The following is a 26208-nucleotide window of genomic DNA, read 5'->3' as shown; positions in this document are numbered from 1 at the left end:
GGTGTGTGTGTGTGGTTAGTTTTGGGGTTTTTTTGGTCTTTTTTTTTGTTTAGTATCTATGCAAGCTTGCTGAATCTTGGAGGGTTGTGTTTATTGATATATGCTATGAATCAGCACCTTTATGAAACCTTTAACATCAGGTTAAAACTTTTTGCTTTCAGAAAACCTTTCACAGAAATTCAGTAATGATTTTGGCTGTGTTTGCAGGAGTTTACAAGTATAGTACTAGCATTAGAATTTGTCTGAAATAATGTCTTTAAATATTTTTGGTCCACAACTTGAAAGGAAAATACTACTTCAGAATATGAAAGTTTATAGATTTTCCTGGTAAGCTTTGGTAATATTATTTTAAAATATCTGTAATAAATCCTTAACACACATTCCCCCCTCCCCTCAATATTTTTAGGATAACTCTGCATTCACAGCTACTATGAGCAGCAGCTACAAAAGGTAGTAAAACCCATCAGCTTCTATGAAAAGGTCAAAAAAACAAATTAGCCATGTCTTAAAATAGAAAAGTATTTAACACTTTAAAAAGTGCTTCATAAAGAAAAGTGGAAGGGTAATTGAACAGTTGCCTTTCTTACACTCTTGTGCCTAAGAAGATGTTTGTGGCTGGCATCTCCTTAATTCTGTGAGTTTAGCTGGTGTCCGTGGACTTGAGTAACTGAAGGGGAATGAAAGGTAGAACAAAAGATGGAATTTCTCTTCTGCTTCTGGCTAAATCTTCTCTACTTCCCTGCTGAAGCACCCATCCAGGAGTTGGCAGCCCAGTTTTTCAGTCCCTGAGAAGCTGGCTCTGTAGCTCCAGTGATGTGAATGGTGAGGTTGAGGGATGTCACAGGTGCTGGGGACTGAGTGGCCAGGTTGGTAAATCAGCCTGAGGCCCCAGAGGACTTGGAGAATGCCTTTTCAGGCTGGGCCCTGATCTTTGCAGAACCACCAGAGAGGTCTCTGACACTCAGCTGTGCCAGGAGTTGTCTGAGGAGCTGCATCAGTCACCCCCTTACAGCCATTGCTGGCAGTGCCAGTGACAGGGGGATTATTGAGGTGCCCAGAGGTGCCTAAAGATGTATTAAAATAGTATTGTTCTTCACTTTCTGCAGTGGAGGTACTGATTTTCAATTCCCAGCTGGTCAAGAGTCAAATGTGACATTCTTGGTATTCCACAGTATAAAAAGTAAACAAAAAGCTTAAGAGCTGTGTCTTCAGTCACATGTATTTATGTAGGAATAAATTCCTTTAAAGGCCTGAATTTTCAGTTTTGTTTAGTTGGTTGTGTTTTTGTTTTTTTGGTTTTTTTTTTTTTTTCAATTGATTTTCTGTTCTTTTTAGAGAACAGAACTCTTAAAAAGCTGAGGGGGATGTGTGTGTGTGAGTTGCTGGTACCTGACTGAAAGAGAGAAGTCTTTTCTACTTTCTCTGAGTAGAAAAGCCAGAGGTGTGGGAGCAGATTTTCTGGGAATTGAAAGTATCCTGATGGCTTTCACTTTCTGGTTCTCTTGTGAGAGTCACTGTGATTATTTAAAAGTGGGTGGAGATTGCCTCAGTCACAGTGAAGGGTTGTGTGTGTATAGGTGTTTGGGAGTTGTTTGTTTGTTTTTGGATTGTTTTGTTTGTTTGTTTGTTTTTCATTTGTTTGCTTGGGTTTTTTTTTAGCTGGCTCTGTTACTACACTTGCCCATCAGGCCCTAGTGACTAAGTTGCCAACGTGATGGTCTTCAGTCAGCAAATGGACACCTTTAAATTGAAAGCATTCAGGTTCTCAGCAGGGGCCTGGGGGGAGCAGTGTAACATTACTATCCAAATCACAAGTTAAGAGTATTAGGTGAGTAAGGTAGGAGAGGCTGTTGTGACAATGTATTTCAAAAGGATTTTGTGAGTTCAGGGTAGAGTTCAGTCTTCTTTTCACATAATGAAATAAAGATGGCTTTTCTTAGCTGATGGCTACACTTTATCAGTTGGGGTGCTGTTAAAGAAGTCAACATCTGCCATGAGTGGAAAATATTTGACAGGAGTGAAAATTCAGTTTCAGTAGTCAAGTGACTCTAATGTTACTCAGGTGTGATTTCTGCCAGGGAGCTGAGTGTGAGATACATGGGATAAAAGCTCCCTCCATTCCCTTTGGGACTGTGATATGTTCAGTGTTCTGGTTAATGGCTGGTCAAGCATAATTAATAGAGAAAAGCTGATACTGTGAATCACAGAAGTTAGCTGCTTGCAAAACCATTCAAGTTAAAAGCTTTCTATAAGCTTATTCCTTTTATTATTTAAAAAGGGAAAAGAGAAAAAAAAGAGAATGCTAAGCTGTGGGGCTGAAGGAAAGACGAGGTTGTGAGATGCCTTCCTGCAGAGCTTACCTTGCATGATAGTACAAACTCAGGCTTTGTGCCAAGTAAAGGTACAAACTCAGGCTTTGTGCCAAGCAAAAGGAAATACTTTTTCCTATTTCCTCAGGCTGAGGAATGCCATCTCTTGCTGTTTTTTGTGAGCACTTGTAACTCTTCCTTGGCAACAGAGCGTGTTCTGAACAGCACGTGTTGGATTTTTCCATGTTACTTTACATTAATACTGTGCTGAATATAGATGTTATCATAAGCTGAATTGTGCCTGCACACCTCAGCCAAGCTTGCAGGTAAAATTGGGAGCAGCTGTAGTGTGTGCTGTGGTAAAATGTTAAATCTTAAATGTTGCTTTCTTCCAAATTTGCAGTTTGCTCTCTCTCTCATTGTATTGCAGGGTTTGCAGTTTTTCATTGATAAATTTCTGTAGGAGTTCAAAACTTGCAATTGACTAAGAGCTCCACAGACCACTAGTGGGAAATTTTCATGAAACTTCTTTTTTGAATGATCCTGTCCATAGCACCTTTGTCTGTTACACCCCATTTTTCTGAAGTGGATCAAGCACCTCTTGGCTGCAGAGGGTTACACGTCCCTGCCTCAGTATTTGAGGGTGGTACCCCAGTCTGTGTTCTGGGGTGGCTGTGGGGGTGTGCTGACTCCTGCTGACACTCACAGGGCTCTAGCTTCTGGCAGAGGACTGCTTTTAGCATACTGAGCTACACAGGAGTTTTCCTGGGGGTGTTGTGCAGAATCTGAGGGTTTGGGCTTTAAGCTGAGTGAAATGTTAAGCAACATTGACTCAAAATGTTGAGATTGCTGGGAAATGCTGTAAAGGAAGAACTGTGTTTCAAGATGTTGTAAAGGACAGATTGACACAAAATATCATGAGCTGGACACTTTGACTTCAGTTGGTGACAGGCTTTCTGAGTTTTCCTTTGTTTAATTATGGAGTGGCTTTCCCATGTATTTAGTAGCACCATTCATTCTAAGCATTTGAAAATCACAATGAAAATATTCTATTCAGACTAGACTTTGCAATTTAAGAAGGCCCTGATTTTTTTTTTTTCTGCTGGGTTTTGTGGTTTTCATTGTTTTGTAAATGTCATTAGCTTTTCTTTGCCATAAAGGATGAAATTCAGGAGCATGTTGAAAGGCATCAGCATGAGAGTTTCCCTGAAATCTGGTGTTACCTGGTGATGGGACTTCAACAGGGGCAGCATTGTTGTGAGCAGTAACACCACTGAGGATTCACAGTTTAAAAGTATCTCTCCTTCTAAGGGTGTTGGAGGGGTGGAGTCCAAAGGACGTGTGATGGGGAACAGCTTAAAGGCTGGAATGCAACTAGGTTGTCTCTGAAAACATTACCTGACACAGATGTGTGTATGTAAACCACTCCTTTTTAAGGGCATTTAAAGAAATATTGGTATGCAAATTTGAACAAGTTTTATTCTGAGGTGCCCAGCTTTGACTTGATGCTTTTGTTTATAGCTGATTTTTGAATTATTTTACCTGGTGGATTCTTGCTTCAAAATTATACTCTGCACAGTATTTATTTTAAAATGTTTCTGTTGTCATCTAATTGGGAACAGTCAAGCTTATCAAAGTCTAGATGCCAAGAAAATGGAGATTGTGTTTAAAATATCCTTGACTGCAGCCTTTTTAGCCATCAGGTGAAAGTGTATTTTCAGCTTTACAGCAAGCAGAGGTAGACAGAACAATGTATTTAATAGAAGTTTGTCAGAGAGGCATTAGTGTTTGCAAGGCATGGTCTGGAGCTATTTAAATCTAATTGACCCTTGTATATTGTATACACAGAATTTGTGGAAATAAAAGCACATGATATGATGGCATTCTATCCCCCTGTGGCTTCATCCTGCCAATTGTCATCATTTCCCTGGTGTTGTACCCCAAACTCCAGAGGGCTCACTTTAGAAGAGGATGTTCACTTAAAATTAGGGTCTGAGTCTGAAGTGTAAAACTTTTGGATTGTGATTTCCTGCCAGTTTTTACTTTTGTTGAATAGTAAATGGTAGGCTTGAGGTCACACATGGTTTATGTGATAACTGTGTGACTCCAAGGAAAGTCAGATACCTGTGCTTGAAATTTCTATCCTATTTGCAAACCAAAAATTACACTTTCTGATTTTCAAATTTCCATTAAAACATAAAGCCACTTTGAAAAGTTGAATTTAGCTGTGTTTCTACTGGGTTTAAGCTGGAAAAAAAAGAAGAGTGTCACATGGAGGTTGAAAATAATATTAATTTGCAGATGTGTGCTATGAGAGTGCTTTAAAGTAAGCATCTGGAAAAGACTGGGTGTGCATTGGCACATGGTGTTCTTCGTCCTCTTCAGAAGAGGAGGTGGCAGGAACAGACTCCTACTCCACTTCCCTTTTGGTTTTGGTTTTGTTTTATTCTTCTGAAAGTTAGTTACTTTGAAACAGAAATTTCTTCTGGAACCACAGTTGTTGCAAAAGTACTTATCTTTCTTCCCCCTAAAACTTTACACTGTAGAGTTATGAATGGCCTGGTTAGAGGACTGAATACTATATTATATCCCAGAAATCTTAGGTTATGACTGAGAAACTTTGCAGGTTTTTATACTTTGCAGGTTTTAACTTTTGCTTTGTTTTGATATAGAACTGTGGGAAAATATATCAGAACATTTTTAAACTTGTAAATATGATTTTTTTTAAAAGCTAAATAGCTTTAGAAATGGCTTGCACAGGGATTTCCCTTCTTGCTATTACCTATTTTCCTGTCTGTCAGGTACTTTTATTCAAATTCTGCTTGTATCTCCTATGAAATTTCCCACCTGTTTGAGGTTTTTGTTGGTGTTTTTTTTTTTTTTTCATTTAGAGAATCTCCCTCTACTGTGTGGTTTTGTTACTTTAGAATCTTTTAATGATTTGATGGTAGTAATTCGCAAGTTTTATTTAATTCTAGCATCTAAGGTTATAACATTTTTTTAATGGGGTACTAGAATTAAATCTTCTCTGTCTGTATCCCATTACTGGTTTGGAAATTAAAAAATAATTGACAGCTTACTGGCAACTTTTATAAGTTCTCTCTGGTCTTGAATGTGTTTTATGGGACTTAGTGCTGAAAGCCACAGAATATCTTTTGTGACAGCCCTGTCTGGACCACACAATTGTCCCCTCACCTGAAGCTGCCTGGGATGCTTTTCTGGTACAGCCTGCAGGTCTACAGGGTAAGCTCTATTGATGGTGAAGACAGACAGATTTCCTCATTGTCCAGTTCCAGCTCTTGCTAAGTTGCTGTGTTTCCTTGAAGCTTTTCCTGGGGCTGATTTTAAGGTGATTGGTAAATGTGCCACCCTGCTGGTGCTGAGTGGAGGGTGTGTGCAGTGCACAGGCTCTGCTGAGTTGTTGGAGGCCAGGGAAGAAGGTACTGAGTGCTTTGTGACCTAACTGAACAGAAAAGGATTGAAGCTTTTACTGTCAGAGTTTATCATCTCTGTCATTTGGTGGAGAATGGATTGGCATAATGCTGCTGCTAAAAAGTCAGCACAGAATTGAAATTTTTGTTTCAAGTAATTTTCCAAAAATGTGAACTCTTTATGGGAGTATTTTGTACCCCTTTTATTCAAGTATTTATCCCACTGACACTGGGAGGGCTAAATTACAGCAAACAGTGCTTACAAACCAAGGTGGTTGTAGATTTCTTGAGACCGTGTCCAAATGTATTTGAATGTAGCACCTTCAGCTTCTGTGGGAGGTAAAGCAAATGTGTACTTCAATATAAGATCCATTAAAAAGTGCCCCCCAAACTTTAAGCAATGTCTTTCTTTCTCCCTGAAAGAAAATGGCCTAGAAAATTTCATTTGCCCTCTGTGGAGTGCAATGCTGAATTTACTATTTCTTTAGTAATAAAGAATTTATTCTTTCTTATTTATTCAATGCTGAATTTACTATTTCTTTAATTGTGAGGTAGTAAAATTACATGCTGATCCCTGGTATAAATCTCACCACACCTTTGAATACTGCAGTGTCTCTGTTGTGTTTGAGGTTCATTTCAATTCTAACATCCCCTGCATCCATGGAGGTTATTACCCAATGCAAGTGAAAGCTGCTGGCTGTCCTTCACACTGTGGTGTGGCAGTGGCCTTTCCACAGGGACACAGCACGTGCCAGTGCCTGCCTGGTGCTCGACCCAGCAAGGAAAGGCTGTCTTGTCTCTCCCCAGAAGCTGGAACTGCTGTCAGAAGCCTGTCACCTTCCAGGCAACCTGTTAAACCCTGCCCCAGATTTTATGTGGCCTAATGTTATCTGTAGGCTCATTCTTGTGCAGAGTTGTGCCTTGTGTCTGTCCATGCCCACGTGCCCCTCCCCAGGCTGAAAACATGTCTCTTCACTTGATTTCTTTGTAGGTGGTTAGTGGAGGGCAGGATAAACCATCAGATAATTTTACTGAATGCTGCAAATAGGGCTGTGTGAATTTCCTGGTGTAATTTTGTCCTGGAATGCACAACAGTTGGGAGGTGTGACCAGCTGAGGCAGTGGGATGAGTTCACCTCTGGCAGACCTCACTGCAGTGGAGTGGAGGTGCTTCCCCTCTGTTCTTCTTCCCAAGCCCTCTGTGTTGTCTCCTCTAACTTCTTGTGGCGCAGGATGTGGGCAAGAGCAGGCAGTGTGATCAGGAGCTACATGCTGGCTGGCACCCCAAGAAGCCTGGGGGTGCTGCTGAGGCTTTTGGGGATCCCTGAGGCCGGGCCAAGTTGCTGGAGGTGACCTTGAGCTGGAGAGGTAGGAGGGGAGACGTGCCTGGGTACATGCCCACTCTGTGATTACAAGGCTTGTTTCTGTAGGAAATCATTTTACTATTTTTTTTAATTGGATTCAATGGAAGACATTTATTGAAAGGCTTTCTGTTAAGTTTGATTGTTGGTTTTTTCCCTTCCTATTCAAAACAGTCAGCTGAACTCTTTCCCCAAATGTGTCTCTTCTGCTGAATACAGTCGACTCTTTGTAATACAGACCTGTCTGTGAAAAAGTGCAATTTAAATTTTATTTACGTTTTCTCTGCTGTACTATGCTGAATTTTGTGTGGAAAAATGGTGAAATCTTCCTGGTATCACTTACCTAGGGCATGTAGCAGAGTTGTTTGAGGTGAAGTGGAAGCTTTGATCTTTGTGCCATTAACAGCTGCAGTAAATGAAATCCTTCTGGATGTGCACACCTAAAGCAGGGAGTGGAGAACAGTGGATGGCATTTCAGCCCATGCAGGAGCAGGTCTGATTGTGCATGTTCATTTGTGAGAAGGGTACACCAGGAGCACCACATCTCTGTCACTGTGAGATTTTTAATTCATCTTCCATTGATGTAAGCTTTCTGCTATGTGCCTAAGTAGGATGGGGACTGCAGGAGGCTTTTCCCCCCATAATTTTCTCTCACTAGATAAAAACAGGATTAAAATAATGGCAGAGAAACAACTCATTCTTTTAAGGCTCCACAACAGTTGAACTGGGTGGAAATTGATGCAATGTCTGTCTTATCCCCTCCCTTGTCCCAGCCCTGGCTCTCACTAAGATGGCAGGAAATCAGCGTATGCAGAGAGTGACTCTCTGATGGGTTATTGGGACCCTGGCCTGGCTTGCCAGAGGTTTGGATGAGTGCTGGTGCTGGCTCCTAGGGATGAGTGGCATCTGGTGGTGCTGGCTCCTAGGGACAAGTGGCATCTGGCAACACCAGCCTGGGCTGGCCAGCCCTGGCAGGAGCTACAGCCTGGGAAGAACAGCTGACTCCTGGGAAGCAGCTTGTGGTCTGACAGTCCCTGTGAGTGTTATTGTTTGTATTGCAGGGCCTGGGATCCCACTGATCTGAGGATACTTGGAATTTCCAGAGTTGGTTTGTTTGTTCCTGGAATAGTAGCCCTTGTTGTCGTAACAGCAGTGACAGTGAGGGGCTGGCTTGGTGTTTCCTTGGGAGCTCTTTGGTGTTGTGCAGAGCAGGGTGAGGCTATCATGATGTCTGTTTGGAGAAAAATGAATATGCTGAGTGTTTGAAGGGGCTAGTGGGACTGCCTTTTCCACTTGAAAGTTAGGCCTGTAAAAGGACTGTGAATAGCATCAAACATGAACCAGAGGAGCTTGTCTGTGGTGTGATGGTTAAACTGTGATTGGGATGCAAAGGAAAATATCTCAAAGTGTAAAAATGTGGATCTTATGAAAGTGTTGTTTTAGACCAGAAAGACAAGACTGAACATTTTTAATAGTGGCTGCAGTAAAATTATACCCTAGGCAATAATCTTTCCTGTGAGGAGAAAGCTTAAGTCTTGGTGGTGCTGCCTGGTCAGACACTGTAAAATGGGATGTTTATGCATGATGGTAAATATATGTGAACTGAAGATAAAAATTAAGAAATAAACTTTAAGAACAGAAAGTAGCCAGGAGGATCTGGAAAAATATCACACAATTATCTAAGTTGGAAGAGACCTCAAAGCTCATTTTGTTCCAGCCCCCTGCCATGGGCAGGGACACCTTCCACTATCCCAGGTTTCCCAGAGCTCCATCCAGTCTGGCCTTGGACACTTCCAGGGATGGGGCAGCCACAGCTGCTCTGGGCAACCTGTGCCAGTGCCTCGCTGCCCTGACAGTAAAGAATTTCTTCCTAATGTTAATCTAAACCTCCTCTCAGTTTGAAGCCATTCTCCCTTGTCCTGTCACTCCAGGCCCATGTAAAGAGTCTCTCTCCATCTTCCTTCAGGTACTGGTAGGCCACAACTGGGTCATCTTGAAGTCTTCCCTTTTCAGCCTGAATAGCCCTGTTTTCTCAGCCTTTCCTCATATATGTGAGTTTCTATCCTGCTTCAGCAGAGTGCTGATGATCCCCACAAGCCCCTTCCAGCTGCTGCCCCTGTGGTTCTGTTTGTGTATTTATGGACACGCAGTTTGCTGTGTATCTGCCATCCTCCAGCCTCCTCCTCCTTTCTATCTGTATAATGTTGCCTCTGACTGACCCCAGTGGATTTAGTTTGCCGTGGCTTGTGCATGTTTTTGGCAGGTCACTTGGTGTTGAGGTGGGATGGGCTGTGAACCACTGGTACTGTGTCGCTGCCCAGCTGTTGTCCATGGTGGGCTCTTGGAGGAATCCTCCTGAATTTATGTGTAGTTTACAGCTAGTATGTGCTGGTGTTTTAAAAGACTCCTCCCACTGCTACCAGTAACTAATTACTCAACAAAATTGAACTGGAGCAGAGATTTTTGCTAATTACTGTCACAGTTAGTGGAGTGTGTAAGAATCAAAGCAATTTTTGTGAAGCAGATTTTCCTGTGGTGGTCCCAGTGAATACAACCTGAAGTTTAACTTGTGTCTAGTTAAGTGAAACTGAAGAACTCATTGGTTTTAGTGTAGTTAATTAATTTCAGAGCTGCTGTCATTACTCTTGGGAAGCTCCCTGTTATGCTGAGCAGGGTATGGAGAAATCATGATGGTTTAAAACAAAAAGACCTCAAAAATCTTGGTAATTTTCCATTTCTGACACCTTTTTGTTTTCAGTAAGTACTAAGGTTGCTATCCTTTCTTGATTAGCATCCTGTCACTGAGATTCATTTAGGGCTAGCTGTCAGTAATAACTCAAAACATTTATGATCAAGCAACATTGATCATAAATCAATTCATAGACTAATTTTAAAATTTTCCCCTTGTGAACTGAGCAGGTGGTTTTCCTGCTCATTGTGAGAGCATTCCCCATGCAGGTGATTATTTGGCTCATAACTTCTGGGTGGTTTTATGTAAATAACTGTCAGAGGTGGGTTTTGCCTTATATTTAGTGTCAGAGAGTACAAACCAAACTCCTCAAGCCTCTCCTTAAAATATGATCTCGAAATCTTTAACTATCAGTTTGAATAAGGACAAATGTACATGCTGAGAGTGAAAAAGATTTTTCTTTTTGGCCCCATATGAGGCTTAGAATTGTGAGTGTTTATATGAATGCACGATCTCATGTTGAGTAGAAACCTTAATATCAGGCTTTGAAATTCATTGAAAAGTTACTAATTAAGCATGAAAAGTGTGGAAATTTGGTGAGGATTTTCTGTGTGTTGTCTAGGATCAATATAGGTTACATAAAGCTATGATTAAGTAGAGTCCTTAATTAAATTTTTGTGAGAAGAGTGTACACACCTAAGTAGTGCACTCAAGCCTTTCCCGTTGCAAGCTTTATTTGGGCTAGTCTGTGGTTGGCTGAAAGTTCCTGCCATACACTGTGTCCTTTTGCTCCTTGAAGTAAGTTTTGCTCTCAGTCCAGTTGCACTTTGTACAAGCTGCTGCTGTAATAGCCTGATTTTGGCAGCCTGTGCAGAGCAGTCCCAGACTGAAAATCTGCTGTCTTTATGCATGTCCTTTGCTCTCCACAGGTGATTTTTGTCTGAACCAAAGCTGAGGTGCATTTGGCATTACAGTGTGTGTAAAAATATATCTTTACCTACTTTCTTAGAGGATACAATGTCATGTAAGATGTTTCTCTTTTCATGTCTTAACAAAAGGAAGCCCAGATAGCAGATGCTGGGCAAGGGGACCTCATTCTGTTGTACTTTTAAGGAGCACCTTAGAGCTGGTGCAGAGATTTAACCTGGTCTTTGCATTAGCAAAATAGTGCTTAAAATAAAAAAGTATACATTTAACCGCTTTCTACTTTATATATTTTTATAAATACTTTTATTCTGCACATACATGGAGAAAAATCTTGAGAGAGCTGGGAAAAGCAAAGCCTTCTGGAGCTGACTGCATGTTTTTTCCTGTGTTTCAGCTCAATAGTTTCATGGAAGGAGTTAGTTTTTATTTGCCTATTTGGAACTTGACCAACAGCATATTTAGGAAATGGTTGATGTATCTGTGGTGCTGGAAGCTGTAATGTACAGCAGTGTCTGTGGGCCTTTTAACTATTCCTGGGAGAAATTATTAATGTGGCAGAAAATGATATTCACAGTAGTAATTGAGGGTCTTTAGCATGCTTGTCCTTTGTATGTTAAACTGTTTCTGTTTGTTTGTTTGTTTGTTTGTTTGTAGCAGAAACTTAAAGCCTCTTTATGGAGGATTACATTCCTCTAAGCTCTCAGTGTTCTTCTCATTACAGCAGCATCATATGAGGAAACCAGCTTATTAGCTACTTGTCTGCAAGCAATGCCATTAGCAGGTCCTCTGCAGCTCAGGCTTCATTAGAATTGTCATTAATATAAAATATTTGTGCAGTGTCATTTGAGTTTTCCTCCAATAAATAGGTCTTATAAATCAGTGTGGCACTAGAAAGTAAAGAAAATGGGATGTGTGTGGAGGACCTGAGTCAAAATGCCATTCTCAGCATCTGCATTTTCTTCTTTCTTTCTTTTTGTCTCTAATAAAAGTATTCATCCCTCAGGAATCAGAATCATGGCTTGGGCTGGAAGGCACCTTAAAGATGATCTGTCTCCATCCTCCCTGCCATGAGCAGCAGCACCTTGCACTAGAGCAGGGTGTGCAGAGCCCCATCCAGCAGCCTGGCCTTGAACACTTCTGGGGATGGGGCACCCACAACCTTCCAGGAAAACGTATTCCAGTGCCTCACCACCCTCACAGTAAAGATGTTTTTCCTGATGATACAATCTAAATGCACTCTGTGTCAGTTTGAAGCCATTGCCCCTTGTCCTGTTGCTCCAGGCTCTTGTAAATAATCTCCATTTTTCTTGTAGGCTCCTGTCATGTGTGGTGAAAGGCTGCAAGTTACCCCTAAGCCATCTCTGTCTGAGGTTGAAAAATCCCAATTCTCTTAGCATTTCCCCACAGGAGAAGTGTTCCATGCTTCTAATCAGCTTGGTGCCCCTAGTGCATTTTCATTATGTAGTACATAATTGAAATGTGAACTGTGTAGTGAGGCCACAGATCCTGTTTTCTCCTCCTAATGGTTGGATCATCTCATTCATTCCTGAACATACAACTTTATCTGTGCTTGAAAATGGAAAAGGGTTGTTTTATCTTCTGAGTTTTTAAGTGGTTGTGCTGCAAATGCAAATATTTGGATGTTGCCATGAATAAAGCTGAAGTTTACATGTGCCTCTTCAGCTGCAGAGAGGAGAAAATAAACAGATCAAAAGGTGGCTAATCTCCCCCCCCAAATTTATCTTTACTGTAATTCAGTATTAGTCAGTTTATGAGATTTGCCTTGTTAAAAAAAACATTTATGTAATTTAGCTTTTTGCTTTGGTTGTAGGAAGTTATCAGAGTTTACAGTACTGTCGTGGAACTAATTTGGGTACAGTATCTCCCTAAGCTGATAGCAGTGCAGATCCTTTTCTGCTTCACTGGTGCTGGCACAGCTACTGAATATGCTATTGTGTGAGGTTATAAACCAGATAATCTTAATTGGGCATTTCCTGAGAGCAAGGCAGAGATGGCTGAACAAGGAGAGACTTGGAAATAAGGGCATGCATTCCTAATACACAAATTTGGCTTCCATCCAGGAAAATGGGGGAATTTCCTGTTAGTTAAAATCTTCCAAGAGCTGAAAGCCTGAAGATACAGGGCCTACATACCTCAGGGAGCCAAAGGAAAGGGAAAGGCTGGGAATAGCTTGTGCATGAAAGCCCCAGGGAGCAGACTGCTGCTGGATGTGGTGGGACTGGGGGGTGTGAACAGCTGGATCCAGGGCAGCCATACCATCTCCTTTGTGTGGCCAAGGATTTGGGGCACCCTGCAGCAGCTGTACCAGCACAGGCTGGTGTCCCAGATCAGGTCCTGGGGGCTTTTTAGGGTTGAGACAAATGCTGTTCAGGCTTCGTGGAGAATTCATGTATGTGTGTGACATATGTGCACGTACATCCTGGCACTGCAGATATTCCTGAAGCTTTGGCTCACTAAACTGGAGGATCTCTGCTAGAGACAAGATCTGGAATCAGTCATGTAAATTTGAGGGTAGGATAGCAAACAGAAGTGGGTACAGGTAAACCTGAAAGAACTGAAGTGGAAAGAATGGACCTGGTTTGTATGTCCATTTGAAAAGAGAGGCTGCTTATTAAACTGAATTAAAGTACAGTGAGTTATAATTCAGAAATTTTCCAGCAAGGCTGGAAAAAATAGGGAATCAGGAAAGAGCTGCATTGAAAAGATACAATAATTTTTTTTATGCTAGAATGGGTAGTTGTGATCTGAAACTTTCCTTACTGGCCTGATTTCATGAGCATACATTGGTGTAGGTATTTCAGACACTTCTAAATACTTGTCTGCTACCTTCTTCATTTCTTATCTTTGTTTTAGCGTAGGATGAGTTCTTTTGGGTATTTTTGGTTATAGCTTGTGAGTGAATTATTATTATAATTGTTTTATATATTTATGTGATTTTAGACATTTGAGGGTATAGATGGTACAGTCACTTCAACTCAAGTTAGCCTGAGCTTCTTGAGCTTTTAGGGTAAATGTAATCAGAATGAGCATTAATACGAGTAAGGAGGGTGGCTTGCTTCATATGTACAAGTCTGTCTGTAGTATTAAATATTTCTTACCATACAGAAGAGACTTAATTGCTTAGCACTAGAAATTGATCTCTAAGCTTCAGTCATGGGTAGTAGTAGCATAAGTTTAGTAGCATAAGTTTTCTGTATTCCACAGTAAGCAGAGCTAAAGGAATAATTATTCAAAACAAATGAAATTCAGCCATTTTGACTTTGCAAAATGGTACAGATGCACTAAATAAAGTAATATCGGGAATTCAGTAATACAAGCTCTCTGAATGTGGTTACAATTGTTTCATAGGTGTCTTAAGTGAAAAGAAAAGCAAAAAGAAAATTGAATCTCATCCTCTGATAGTGAATGAGGAGAGGGTTTGACAGTGCCTGCTCTGCCACTTGTAATGAAAAGAAATAGAATTACTTGTGTTAATGCAGTTTCATGGGTAATAACATGCTGTCATTATAACAGTGAAGAAGACTAATGGCAAGTTAAACATCCAGTTATACAAAAAAGGTCAGTGCATATAGTGAAGATGATGGATGCAGTTACAGCACATCTGTGAGGATGAGGGCAGATGGTGAATTTATGGAAGAGAAGGCCACCAGTTGGAGATTTTAGCTGCCTTATGCAGTTTCGCATTTGTTTCTGAAGATCTGTTAGTCTATTAGCAAGTATTAAAAGAACATGTTGATCAGGTAGAAATAATGTCAATTACAATACTCATAAAAAAGGAATGCGTCCATTATTTATCTTCTGCATAATTTGAAGTAAGTCAATTAGAAATTAGTGGCAACTTGTCCACATTTAGCTGAAGAAACAGTAATGTCTAAACCAGACAAATGCCCCAAAGCTCCATTTAAGGTGTTCAGGAGAACTGGTTATTTTCCTTTTAATTCCTGTCACTTCTAACAGTGGTGCTTATGGATTCTCCATGTTGTTCTTTTAATTACCAGTAAGAAATTCTGGAGCTGAGTACCTTAAACTCTTGGCCTTAAAAAAAGTATAGTTATATATGCTTATATAAAAGTATACTTAGATATGCTTATATACTTATACATTTAGATATATGTATTAGAAGAGACTTATATCATCTCTTGATGAGAAAGGAGCATCTCTGGGTGAAGTTCTGATCTGTTAAATGTGGACGTCCATGGGAAGGGGGCCTTGAAACACAGCTTTTATGCTGGAATGCTGAAATGTGGATGGAAACTACAGATGTCTAAGTTTATAAGTCACAGCTGTGCTCATAAATTAACAGCCAATATTTTGAACTGCTAAGAGATTGTTTGTTGGTAAACTGTCTCTTCTGTCTTTTCCCAGTCTCTGTGAACGATGAATATCCTCCAATCAGCCTTTCCAAGTGTTGTATATATTATGGAAGATACAGAAATCTCTTATAACTTGTTGTTGTAATAATTTACAGTGAAACTATTTTCTGTTCTGTTCACCATTGTGTTGGTGGCAAATAGAAAAAGAAGTCCACTTTACTGTCGTGCCTTTGAATTGATGCTGCCAATTTTAATGCTGTTGTAATTATTTTTCCCAAATACTCTATTTAATTTCTTTGATTCTTGCCAGGCTTAGGGGCAGGAAAGCAACTTTATAGGGGAAACAAGTCGTGGCTTTGTACGGTGCTATGAAATGCACAGAGTAAACAAACGAGGGGGTGAGGGATGGGGATAGAGTGGGAGTTTGTTTTCCTGCATCACTTCACTTTTCTTGTGCCAACAGAAGGGTTTTTAAAAGGAAAAGAAAAAAGAAAGAGGCAAATTGGATTGTTAGCAGTGTCTCTTAGGATCATAAATGAAGGGAAGTTTGTGTATGTAATTCATAAACATCCTGAACTATACGCCTTCTATTTCAACTTATTAGGGCATGAAGTAGTGCCTGCCAGGTTAATTTCTCACTGGGGAATTCAGCATTCATGCAGATCTTAATTTCCTCCTCTATACAAAGCAGTGATAAAGGAAGAATAAGGATATTTGAATATTTGATTCCAGATAATTCAGCTCAAAAATAAATCTTTTAGAAGAAGCTGCAAGACAATTATAGTTGCTATTTTAAAATGAATTTGGAGAGTAGCAGGAGAATGTTTATTTGTTCCTGATAGGAAATACGCTTTTTGTCATGCGAACAAAACCCTGTACTTTACAAAAATTTTCTCTTTCATAGACGAAATTACTGTTTTGAGTTCAGGATGTTGTGGGCAAAGAATAAAAAAGAAAAACCATTTGCAAATATTTTTTCTCCAGTTCCCATCTGCCAAAGGAGCAATTGAATTTGTTGGTATGGAGCAATGGTCAATGCTCTGTTTTTTCATGATTTTAATGGTTAAGATGCTTTTAATAGTTTACAGGAGTTCAAAGATTGTTCCAGCTTAGTGCCTGCTTTTTGCTTCTGTGATGGGATAGCTGAGCATGACTGGAGTGAATCGTCTGTTGGCTCTAAACTGGGGTGGGACCAGATTTTTATTTAAGTAAAACAAAACCAAGCCTCAAAATTCTTATGAAGTGAATATTTAAGAGACCCAGAACCTCTTGTTCTTTTTCTAATTCCAAGTGTTGCTTTAAACTCAGTCATGGGTGCTGACTTGTGTGATTTGGGAGAGTTGGATTCAACTGGTCTAGGAAGGCAGTTTGGACAGATTCCTTAAGTTCTGTTCCAGTATCAAGAAACTTGTTTTGTTTGGATTTTTTATGGTATTTATCTTAAAACACCTCAGTGGTCAGCAAAGTTGCATTTCCAGGTTTTGTGTTTAGAATGATGAGGAATTGTTTATGTTAAGGAAATAATGGGGTTGAGAATAACTGGGAGTTAAAGAAGTTGGTTTTGGTGGGTGTTCAATCAGCTATTTCCACTGGAAACCAAAGCTGTGGAGTTTTATTTGTTTAGATGGGCCAACTGTGGCTTTATATGAGCTTCTTAAACCCACGCTGCATAAGCTTACCAAGGAAACACACCAAAATGCAAAATCATTCCATTTGGGAATTAAGGATTCCCAAAAAAGTGCCCAAATTCCAGAGATGAAGACAAACTTGAGTAATGTAGGTTCTACCCCTTTGTGATGCATAAACCTCACATGGAGATGCCTTTAATGTTTGTGGGGGAGTGTACTCTGTTAAGTCATTGTTTTGCTGTTTTTTTTGGCTCTAATCTTATTTCAATGATCTGTTTTCTTTTCAGCACCAGCAAACATTTTTAAATCAGCTGAGGGAGATCACTGGTATCAATGACATCCAGGTACTGCAACAGGCACTGAAGGTAAGATAACTGACTTGTAGCTGGATGAACCTGAATGCATCTTAACTGCCTGTGAAAGCCATAAATCCAACCCTTTCTTACTCTGTCCCTCTCTTCCTTCCTTTCTTTCACTTCCTTCCTTTTCCCTTCCCCCCTTGAATTTATTTCAGGGTGGGGGAAAGAAAGCTAATAGTGATTGCTTGTTCACTTTGCATGAAATCTTGTTCTCTTTTGGTACTGACCTGAAAATTAATTAAGTGTTCAAAAATGAAAAGACAGGACTGTTATGACTTGCCTTTAACCTTGTGTGATTTTTTTTGGGATACATTGGTGCTACTACAGATGACCAAATCCTGGGGAGCCATGTGGTGTTCTCTTGCACAGGCCTTGCTCACTGTGTAGAGTGAAGAACTGCTTGAACTTGCCAACCTTTACTAATTTGGTATTGTTTCAATGTTTTTTCAACCATTGTAATTTATTTCACAGCACCGAAGAGTTCTTTGAGGCAAGTAAAAAATGGCAGGTCTCTCTGTATTCTGTGTCAGCAAATATATAAATATTTTATTTATACAAATATATAAACATTTAAAAATGTTTTCTCTCCCTCAAGCAGAACTTTTTAGCTGTTAATACATGGTATATGAGGATTTAGTAATTTAAATCAAAAATATTTATCTACACAAAACCAGGTAGTTGTTGTTAGCCTAAGTCATGTGCACAACTGCTTTTCAAAATCTGGGATCTGTGGCTTTAAAAATGAAACTGTATATTTTCAGAAGAATTAGTCTGACTCCAGTGAATGTGCTGGTTTGTTGAGAGGCTGACCTACACTACAAGACAGTATTTTTTTCTTTCCTGAAATAAGTGAAAGGCCACCAAAACAATTTCTTTATAAGATGTTTTATCTTTATTTTGGTTAAAAAATAGCAAAATATGCAGAATATTTCAAGTTTGGTTTTGAGTTATTATTTTGCCTGACAGTACAATGGCTATTGATTTGAAGTTGCTAATCATGTCCTTTCCTTTTAGGAAAAATTAAAGAAGGGGTGAGAGGACTCTCACTTGTTGTTTTATTTTTTTTTTTTAAATATGCTTAAAGGACAGCAATGGTAATCTGGAGTTGGCCGTGGCTTTTCTCACTGCGAAGAATGCCAAGGTTCCCCAGCTAGAGGAGGCCACTTACTACCAAACAGCCCTTCCTGGCAATGACAGATACATCAGCGTGGGCAGCCAGGCAGACACCAGTAGGTATCTTTTCTTTTCTTTTCCTAAGTTCAGTTTAAAGGCATGGGAAATAAAACCTTGCCTGTGACGTAACTATTAATCTGCAGATAATTCTTCCTTATCAATTCTTAGATTATTATGTAGTCTCTCTCTCCTTATCTCAGTGAGGTTTGTTTTTGTTTTTTTTTTCTTTTTTTTTTTTTTGTTTGAACTACCTTTAGACATTACCTTTACATATATGTATGATACTGATCAAAAGGTGAGTAACTGAGCTTTACTTTTTTTTTTACCTTTTGTTTCCTCCCCCATATTATAAGTTTTGTTTTAGGGTCATGCAGTAAATAATTTAGGGCAAAAGCTGGGTACTCCTCTGTCAAAACAAAATTGGAGAATAGTCTGTCATTGTTTGTCCTGATATGTTAAAGCTTAATATTGTTAAGAGTAGCTCCTCCCTGACAGGAGTGACTTTCCCAAAGGGAGATGTTGGAGGTTAAGTGTGAATTTTGTACTAAAAGAGTAGGTATTTGATATATTAAATTAGCATTAAATATACCCAATTTTAAACAATTTCATTTAGTTGATACAGGAGGTCCCACAACCTGCATTTCTCTAAGTCTTGCAGGTTCTTATCCTTTGCTTTAGTATATAGTAATTTTTATGGGGAGAAAAAAATAAAAATGTTCTGGAAATAAATATAGGAAATAACATAGAAGTAAAAGTCAAAGTAAATTTTGTAGTGGGATTGATATTTGTAAAATCTGAGTTTCTTCATGGTATAGTTACTTTACACCATTTCCAATGCAGATGGAGAATATTTTAATTACATACCAGTTCTATGGCCATATATCTAGTACATCTATGTATATTTTATTAAACAAGTAGGATTATTTAGTGCCTCCTGCAGTAGGTTTTTTTTTCCTCCTTTGTTTTGCTCATGGTGGCTTCAATGTAAAGAAGTTTAGTTAGATTTCCTTATCAATTGTATAATTATCTTTTGTCTGTAGAACCTTGGCATGAATTTTTAAAATATTTTTATTTAATTGGAGATGAATTTATTCTCAGCATGTCCAATCTGAAAACTGCATTTAAATCCTTGGTCTTATTAGCAACCCTATATAAAATGTCCTGAGTGCCTTATAGGTAGTTGTGTTAGCCATGCAGTAGTTGTGGTGGGTGGCTTGGGGTTTTTTGTGTCTTTTTTCTTTTCACTCCTTTGGAGAGAAAACACACACAACCTTCCCCATGTGTTTAATTTTCAGTGTCAGAAAATTGCCATTGAGGGAATGAAGTCTATTAAGAACAAACTCAGCACTGTGTCATAGTTTCTAGTACTGACAACCTACTATGGCAGTGAAATAGTAAGCTGGATTCTCTTGAAGTCTGTGTTTAATTAGATTTAATAGCAATCCCATTAATAGAAGTATTTAGTTTTGCTGTCACTTAGTGTGCTGTACAACCTTACTGAAGAAATGAGGTGACAAGGGATATGGATCAAATCTGCAAGAGCCCACATTACCCATGGCAGATGGTCAGATTGAGAAGGGTAGGTCATGAGTTGTACATTCCGAGGTGAATTTCAGGATTCTCTTCTCTTCTCTGGAGGATTGAAGGCAGATTCCTTACAGTTATACAGCATGACAAGTCAGTGATCAAGAAACACCAACTGCTGTGGGAAAAGCAGGTTTTGAAATTTTTTTTAACATCTTTAATGTCTGGTCAGGTCCTCACTGGCAACAAAGATGAGAGCCCTTAGCCAGTCTTTGCTGTTTTAGTAGACTGAAAGCACTTTGAGATAAAGGCATCTTGGTGAACTTTTTATCATGTTGGAGGACTTAAAGGGCAAGAACTGAACACCTACAGCAGAACAAAAGTCAAAACCAGTGTGGTCATGGAGTGCCCCCCAAGCTCCTGTAGTGATCTGTAGTGAATGCTTCTGGAAGAAACCTTTCCTTGTAATGTGCTTGCCTGTAATTGTTTGGATGCTAGATTTAAAAAATGCAGTGCACCAAAAAGGCCAAGCCTTAGGGCCCTGTGTTAGTAAACACTGTCTTGTAAGGGGGTGTGAAAGGATACAGGATGGGAAATCCTCAGCAGATGGCTTTGACCATCACTGCTCCCTTCTGCAAAAGAACACGTGTTAGCAGTTCTCAGTGGCTCTGCTGAGTTAATGACAGCATCTTGTCTCTCAAATTTGACTCCCTTTATTATCCTACATAGGTATAATTACATTAATTTATTGAAACTCACCCTTACTGTTCCTTACTGCTTAACTACCTCTGTGTGTTTGGAACTGGGGATGTTAAGACTCACCGAGCTTTGTGGTCCTGCCCAGTTAAAGCATCCAAACTGGGAAGGAGAAAGTCACAGATAAATACTAGAGCTGTCTTTTCTGCCACAGAAAACCTCCAGCCATTTACAAAGGCTGTTGAATGTATTACTTGCATAAAGATGTATCAGATATCAGCTTGACTGACTGCATTTCTTTGATGTGGTTACTTAGTTAAAGGGGTAAAATGAAAATGTTACTGTGTACCATAACAGCCAGAATTGTTCCCTGGCTCTTCCAAAAGTGACCATGCTCATAAATGGTTTGAGAGTTGCAGCCAAGATGGTATGAGGTGTAAGGAAACCTGGTTTGTCTTATTACCAAGTGCAGATGCAAAAAAAGAATAGGTTTTCATTAAACCTGCTCCGTCTGTTAAACAAAGATGGACTTGCACAACCAGTGTTACTCATGATGCTTGCTTTTTTGTCTGTTCAAAATGGCATGTGCAAGCACCTGCAAATGTAGTATTTTCACATCAACAGTGATGCAAACTTAATCTGATCCTTTTGCAAAGGCTGTTTTAACATTTTGACTTTCTGTCCCTTCTTGCACTCTGTGAAGAGAAAGTGCTCAAGCATTAGGTTTTCAATGTATGGATGCACACTTTTTAGTCCAAGGTAATTTCAATGTTTCACTTGGTAGAGGAAATCCTAGGCATTGTTCTTAAAGAAAAACAAAAGAAGTTTAGTAGTACTTCCAAATATTTTCACTTTATTTCTCTAGAAACCTTTTTATTCCCATTTGAAGTAATTTTGTGTATTTTCATCTGTGGCTGCATAACAGAACTGTTGGATTGCTAAGAATGTATCCATTTTCTTCTTATTATTGAAGGAACTTGAAGAACCCAGGATTAAAGGAAGGAACAGAGTGAAAAGATGTATTTTGGAAGTTGTGTTGTGTTCCAATGAAACAGCTGTCAAGACAAATTCTCTCCTTCCCTTCTTTTGAAAACACAGTTATTTTTCATTAAAACCGAGTTATTAGTCTTTGCAATTGCACATTCCACAGCCAAAACAAAAGATTTCAAGCCCTTTTATAAGGGCATATTACAGTGTAACTATGAAATGCCACACAGCAATTTGAGGATTGTAGACTTCATGGCTTCTGGCTTTTTATATCCTCCTGTTCGTACTTTGAGCCTTTGCATATATCTCAAAAGTCACTCAGCCCTTTCCAGTCAGGTGGAGTTTAGGCTCAATGGTACCTACATCCTTCTGAAGTGGTGTTTATAAAACATTTCTTACTGTTCCATTCTAGAGACTCTGAAAAGTTTATAGGGTAATTTCTTTTGGAGCTTCACTGCCCCTCCTTTTAGACTCCTAGTGTCTTGCCTAAATCCCTTTTGCTTCAGGTTAAGTCCTTTACTCCAGTGTGCCCCTGGAAATTATAGCACACTTCATTCCTTTTGTCTCAGATGACATGTTGCATGTGAAGACAATGTATCAAAAGACTTCTCTCAGATCTAAATGAAACAGCCTAAATTCCTTTCAAGAGGTTGGATGCATTTCCTATACCTATTGTAATTTCTTTTCTTCTCATCTGCACCTTCTTTAGTATGCTTTTTTCCTGAGCTGTGGCACTCAGAACTATAATGAAGACATCAGCTTAGTTCTTCAGAAAAATAGGTGAATCTCTATAAATATCCACGTAGTACTCTGACAGAAGTGTAACACTTCCTATTTTCTTCAGTGCTGTGATGATGTGAATTGCAGATTGAGCATGAGTCGGCTGTAGCTCCTGGATCCTTCTTGGCACAAATCCTAGTCAGTCCTCATTCTCTAGCTGCTCATTTATTGTTTCTGTCAGTAGAATTTGACAGTGGCTTCTTCTGTCACCTTGCCTAACTCAGCCATATCTATGTGTCTTCATGACATTTCCTTCTACTTCAAGGATTATTTGTGTCATCTCCGTCCAGGTTCCTGGGAGTTTTGCCAGCTTGGTATGTCAAGGTCCCCGCTTCAAATGTCAGGAGTCCTGTACCTTGAGGTCCTCTTTTCATCCTACAGATTAACTTGTTGCTTTGTGTCATGATTGCCTCTCTCCTTTCCCTTCACTGTGGGAGCCTTCAGTTTAAGGTGTTATCATCACAGGGTGTTGTAAATACAGCTGATATGAGGAAGCTGTGGGATAGTGGTGGCCAATATTTACAAGCTCTTGCACCAGTACAGTGGTTTGAGTTGGCTGAATTGCTGCAGGGGTGCTGGGTGCTCTCCCCACATCCAGTTTTAACCAAAATTGGCATATTCAGCCACATAAATTGCTTTAAATCTTCACCTTAGGAGCCTGAGACCACTGTGAACTTAACTTCACAGAATAGGTGGCAGTATGTAGGATCTTGCTTAACTCTGCTTGTAATAAATAAACCAGATGTAGTCTCAACTCCATTTAAGAAACTTCTGTATTGTTTATGTGTTGAAATTGGAATGTTGCTGCTGAATTTTCATTCTTGGCACTGCTCTGTTGAACCCATCAAGGCTGCCCCTTCATTTTCCTCCCTGTTCCAGTTGTTGCATCACTGTGGATGTTTATTGCTTATCCCTGAGTTCAATTGCTACTTCTGATCTGTCTCTCATGCTGAGTTTCCCAGCCTACTTAAGTTTGAAGTTCCTACTCTCTGCCTCCTCCTCATATAAGTACTAAGTCAACAACACTAATTATTTTAATGACCTGGGCAATAACCAAGTAAGAACCCTTTATTTAAATGATGATAGAAATTTCCTAAGTAAACAGATAATTTTTCTTTTTAAAGGAAGATCTATGGGGATAGATATATTGTGTGCATTTATTATACATGCAGTAGTATTTGCCCAAATTTTAATATACAACCTAAAATTGTTTTGTAGAATTACAAACAATGTCAAACCCTCTGAATCTTATCTATCAGGACGACACATTATTATATAATAATAATGTTGTAAACCAAGAAAACAGATCTTAGTAAAAGAGATGATTGATTATGAATGTTAGTTTTCTTTGAATAAACACACATTGCACTAAGCCAGACTGTTGATGAGAAGTTTCTTCACTTGTGGAGAATTTTCTCATAAGCAAACTTTATTTCCTAGTCATGGCCTGGTTAAGAATATTTGCATATTCTAAGGCTATTTGACATTAAAGTAATAAGTACCTTTACAAGGATGAGCCAGTGAGAGCTGAAGTGTTCTGTGAGCTAAATGAGAGGAGTATTACAAAGCTGGCATGTGTAAGTTAAAGTCACTAAATCTGGACAAGAGGCATTAGTCCCACACCTTTATGAAATGCATCCTTCATCCTATCACAGAAAAAAACTTGTGTGTCTGATAAAATCTTTGAGTAACAGTCATATCTTTTGTTTTTCTTCAAATTCATACTTAACCCAGTATTCTTTGGTCAGATAGGAAACTTCAGCAGCTCAGTTTCATGAGTGAGTTCTAGTACTCATAGCTGCAACATTAACATCCCCATGCAGGAATTTATAAAACATGAAGATATTTTAAAATAAAAATGAGAAAAAAAGGAAAACTATATTAATTTCATGTATTATATGTACATTTGTACAATGTATAGCCATCTGAAAGAAATGCAAAATGTGGAGACAAGGTAATATATATTTTTTTTTTTGTTTTGTTTTTAGAACAAAGAGTTTAGTCTCAGACTTACCCTTCTTTCGTGACTTCTGTTGAAGTCTTCTTTAATATCTTGTCATTTAGGATTCAAGTTGTATGTGAGGTGTTGCAGCTTAATGAGTTACTGTGTGAGCTGTAAAGACATTAGCTTAAATGTCAAAACCATTTTTGTTACATTTGCTCTGAACTAAAAGCTTTCATGAAATAGGTTACCATGGATGAGCTGATATTAATAAATGTAATTTGTGACATAAATTATGCTGGATAAGCCCTCTGTGACTTGGACTGATTGCACCACTCACATGTAGTGGTAATATCTATGAGTGAGTCTTCACTCTGTTGTCTTTTTTCATGCAGAGCAGGAGCAATGTATGGCTAGAACATTTCTAAAGAGAATCCTGTAGTGTCTGCTTCAAAACCCTTGCATGTCAAAACAAACTGTTTTGGCTCATCTGCTTATGGGAAGCAAATGGAAGTAAAAGATTTGGGGTTTTAATGTTAAAATTATGTAATTTCTGGTAATATGAATGGTAATAAACTTCTAAAGACTTAAGGTGCTGACATAGATTAATAAAAATTAGAGAGCTAAGGAGTTGCAAAGAAGTTGAATATTTTAATGGAAGTGAGAGTTAGAGTTGATCCAGATAGATTTTTGTATAGTGGGGGAGTTTTTGTTAAATACTTCATTTTCATCTACATCAATTTCTTTTCTACAAAATCGCTCCCATATAGAGAAACTGACTTCTTAATTTAACTTTTTTATTGTCATGTGAAAATGTCATCACTCTTACCTGACTAGAGACTTGCTCAAGAAACATTCCTCTCTGTGAGGAAGTGAAATCCCATCCTTGTCCATCAGCATGTGTGGCAGCTGGGTTGTGACCACTATTCCTGCTTTGAGAAATACAGCTTGGTTCCAGGGAAGCTGTGTGTGGCTCCTTGTAAATGTGCAGAAAATACAACACAAGCACCACATTTCAGAACAGAATAGGCAGTGTGTGTGTGATGAGGAGATCCTCTCATTTGTCAACTTTTCTGGTCTCCTCCTGCTGTTAGGCTGTAGGACAGAGCTGGGTTTGCATGTGAGCCAGGCTGAGATGGTATTTTTGCCCAAATTATGTTATTCTCAGCATGGCAGCATATTTATCAAAACTTCTCTGGGAGAGACTTCTGCTGGTGGTGGTTGTAATTGCTTTAGTACTTCTGAAGGAGAACTTCAGGCATCTCAGTTGAAGTACCCTTCTGTTACACTGGAAGATCTGAGCTGAGTGTAGAAAGCCCAAGAATAAAATTAGAAAGTGCTGCTTTTATACCAATAGTGGTTTTCCATACTTCTAGGTCAGGACAGATTGCCCAGTACACTCTGCAGGTAAGAGTGCTCCCTTTAAAGGCCCACTAAATAAAATAGAAGATCAACCATTATTTGGAGAAAACAGAACTGAGTTTAAAACTAGGTTTTGAAGATGCTAGTGTTAACAGGAAAGTTTCTTTACAACTTCTTTCTGGTTTCAGCTTTTTGGATGGACAGGTCATCCCATTTTCTGTTCGTGTGTGACTATGGCAATAATTTTTGTATGCTAAGTTTAGTGTTTTGTTCTGATCCAATGAGAAGCATCCCATAAAAGAAAGCCCAGGGGAATAGGGGAAGCTACAGTCTCTGCAGTGGGTGGCCCACACAGGAGCAAAGTCAGAATGTAGACAGACAAGCTCTTTGGAGTAATTGGGTTTGCCTGTGGAAGGAGAAATATGCTGACAAGCCTTTTGTCTCTCTTTGTGAGCAATTGCCACTTTCAAATCTGCATCTCTTTCTCCCTGAGCCTTTCAGCTTCCAATGGCCAAACCCCAGGATGGAGACAGGTCCCTTTCATAGCTCTTTGGGTAAAGTTTGCCTTGGAAGAGGGAGGCTCAAACCAGTCAGTGCTCCATGTGCATGTGCAAATCTGATATTGCACACCAGTGTCTCTTTTACACTATTCCTTTATTTCTGTCTGACTTGGAAAATGAGACTTCTGACCCTTGAAATGGTGATAA

General features: G+C 39.3%; 1 protein-coding gene across 3 annotated transcripts in view; it reads left to right on the top strand.

Annotated features, from left to right (window-relative positions):
• Window positions 1–26208, top strand: part of USP25 (ubiquitin specific peptidase 25) — an 87743-nt gene that overhangs the window by 4147 nt on the left and 57388 nt on the right. For 2 of the 3 annotated variants that reach the window (XM_063150034.1, XM_063150033.1), the window contains exons 2-3: window positions 16966–17043; window positions 18122–18266. In XM_063150034.1, coding sequence (XP_063006104.1) covers window positions 16966–17043; window positions 18122–18266 — 223 coding nt within the window. Of the gene's footprint in view, window positions 1–16965; window positions 17044–18121; window positions 18267–26208 lie in introns of those variants that run through there. The other variant, XM_063150035.1, reaches the window with a different exon arrangement.

The sequence above is a fragment of the Melospiza melodia genome, chromosome 2 (assembly GCF_035770615.1).
Source record: "Melospiza melodia melodia isolate bMelMel2 chromosome 2, bMelMel2.pri, whole genome shotgun sequence".
NCBI lineage: Eukaryota > Metazoa > Chordata > Aves > Passeriformes > Passerellidae > Melospiza > Melospiza melodia.
This window is presented reverse-complemented; position numbering and strand designations above follow the sequence as displayed.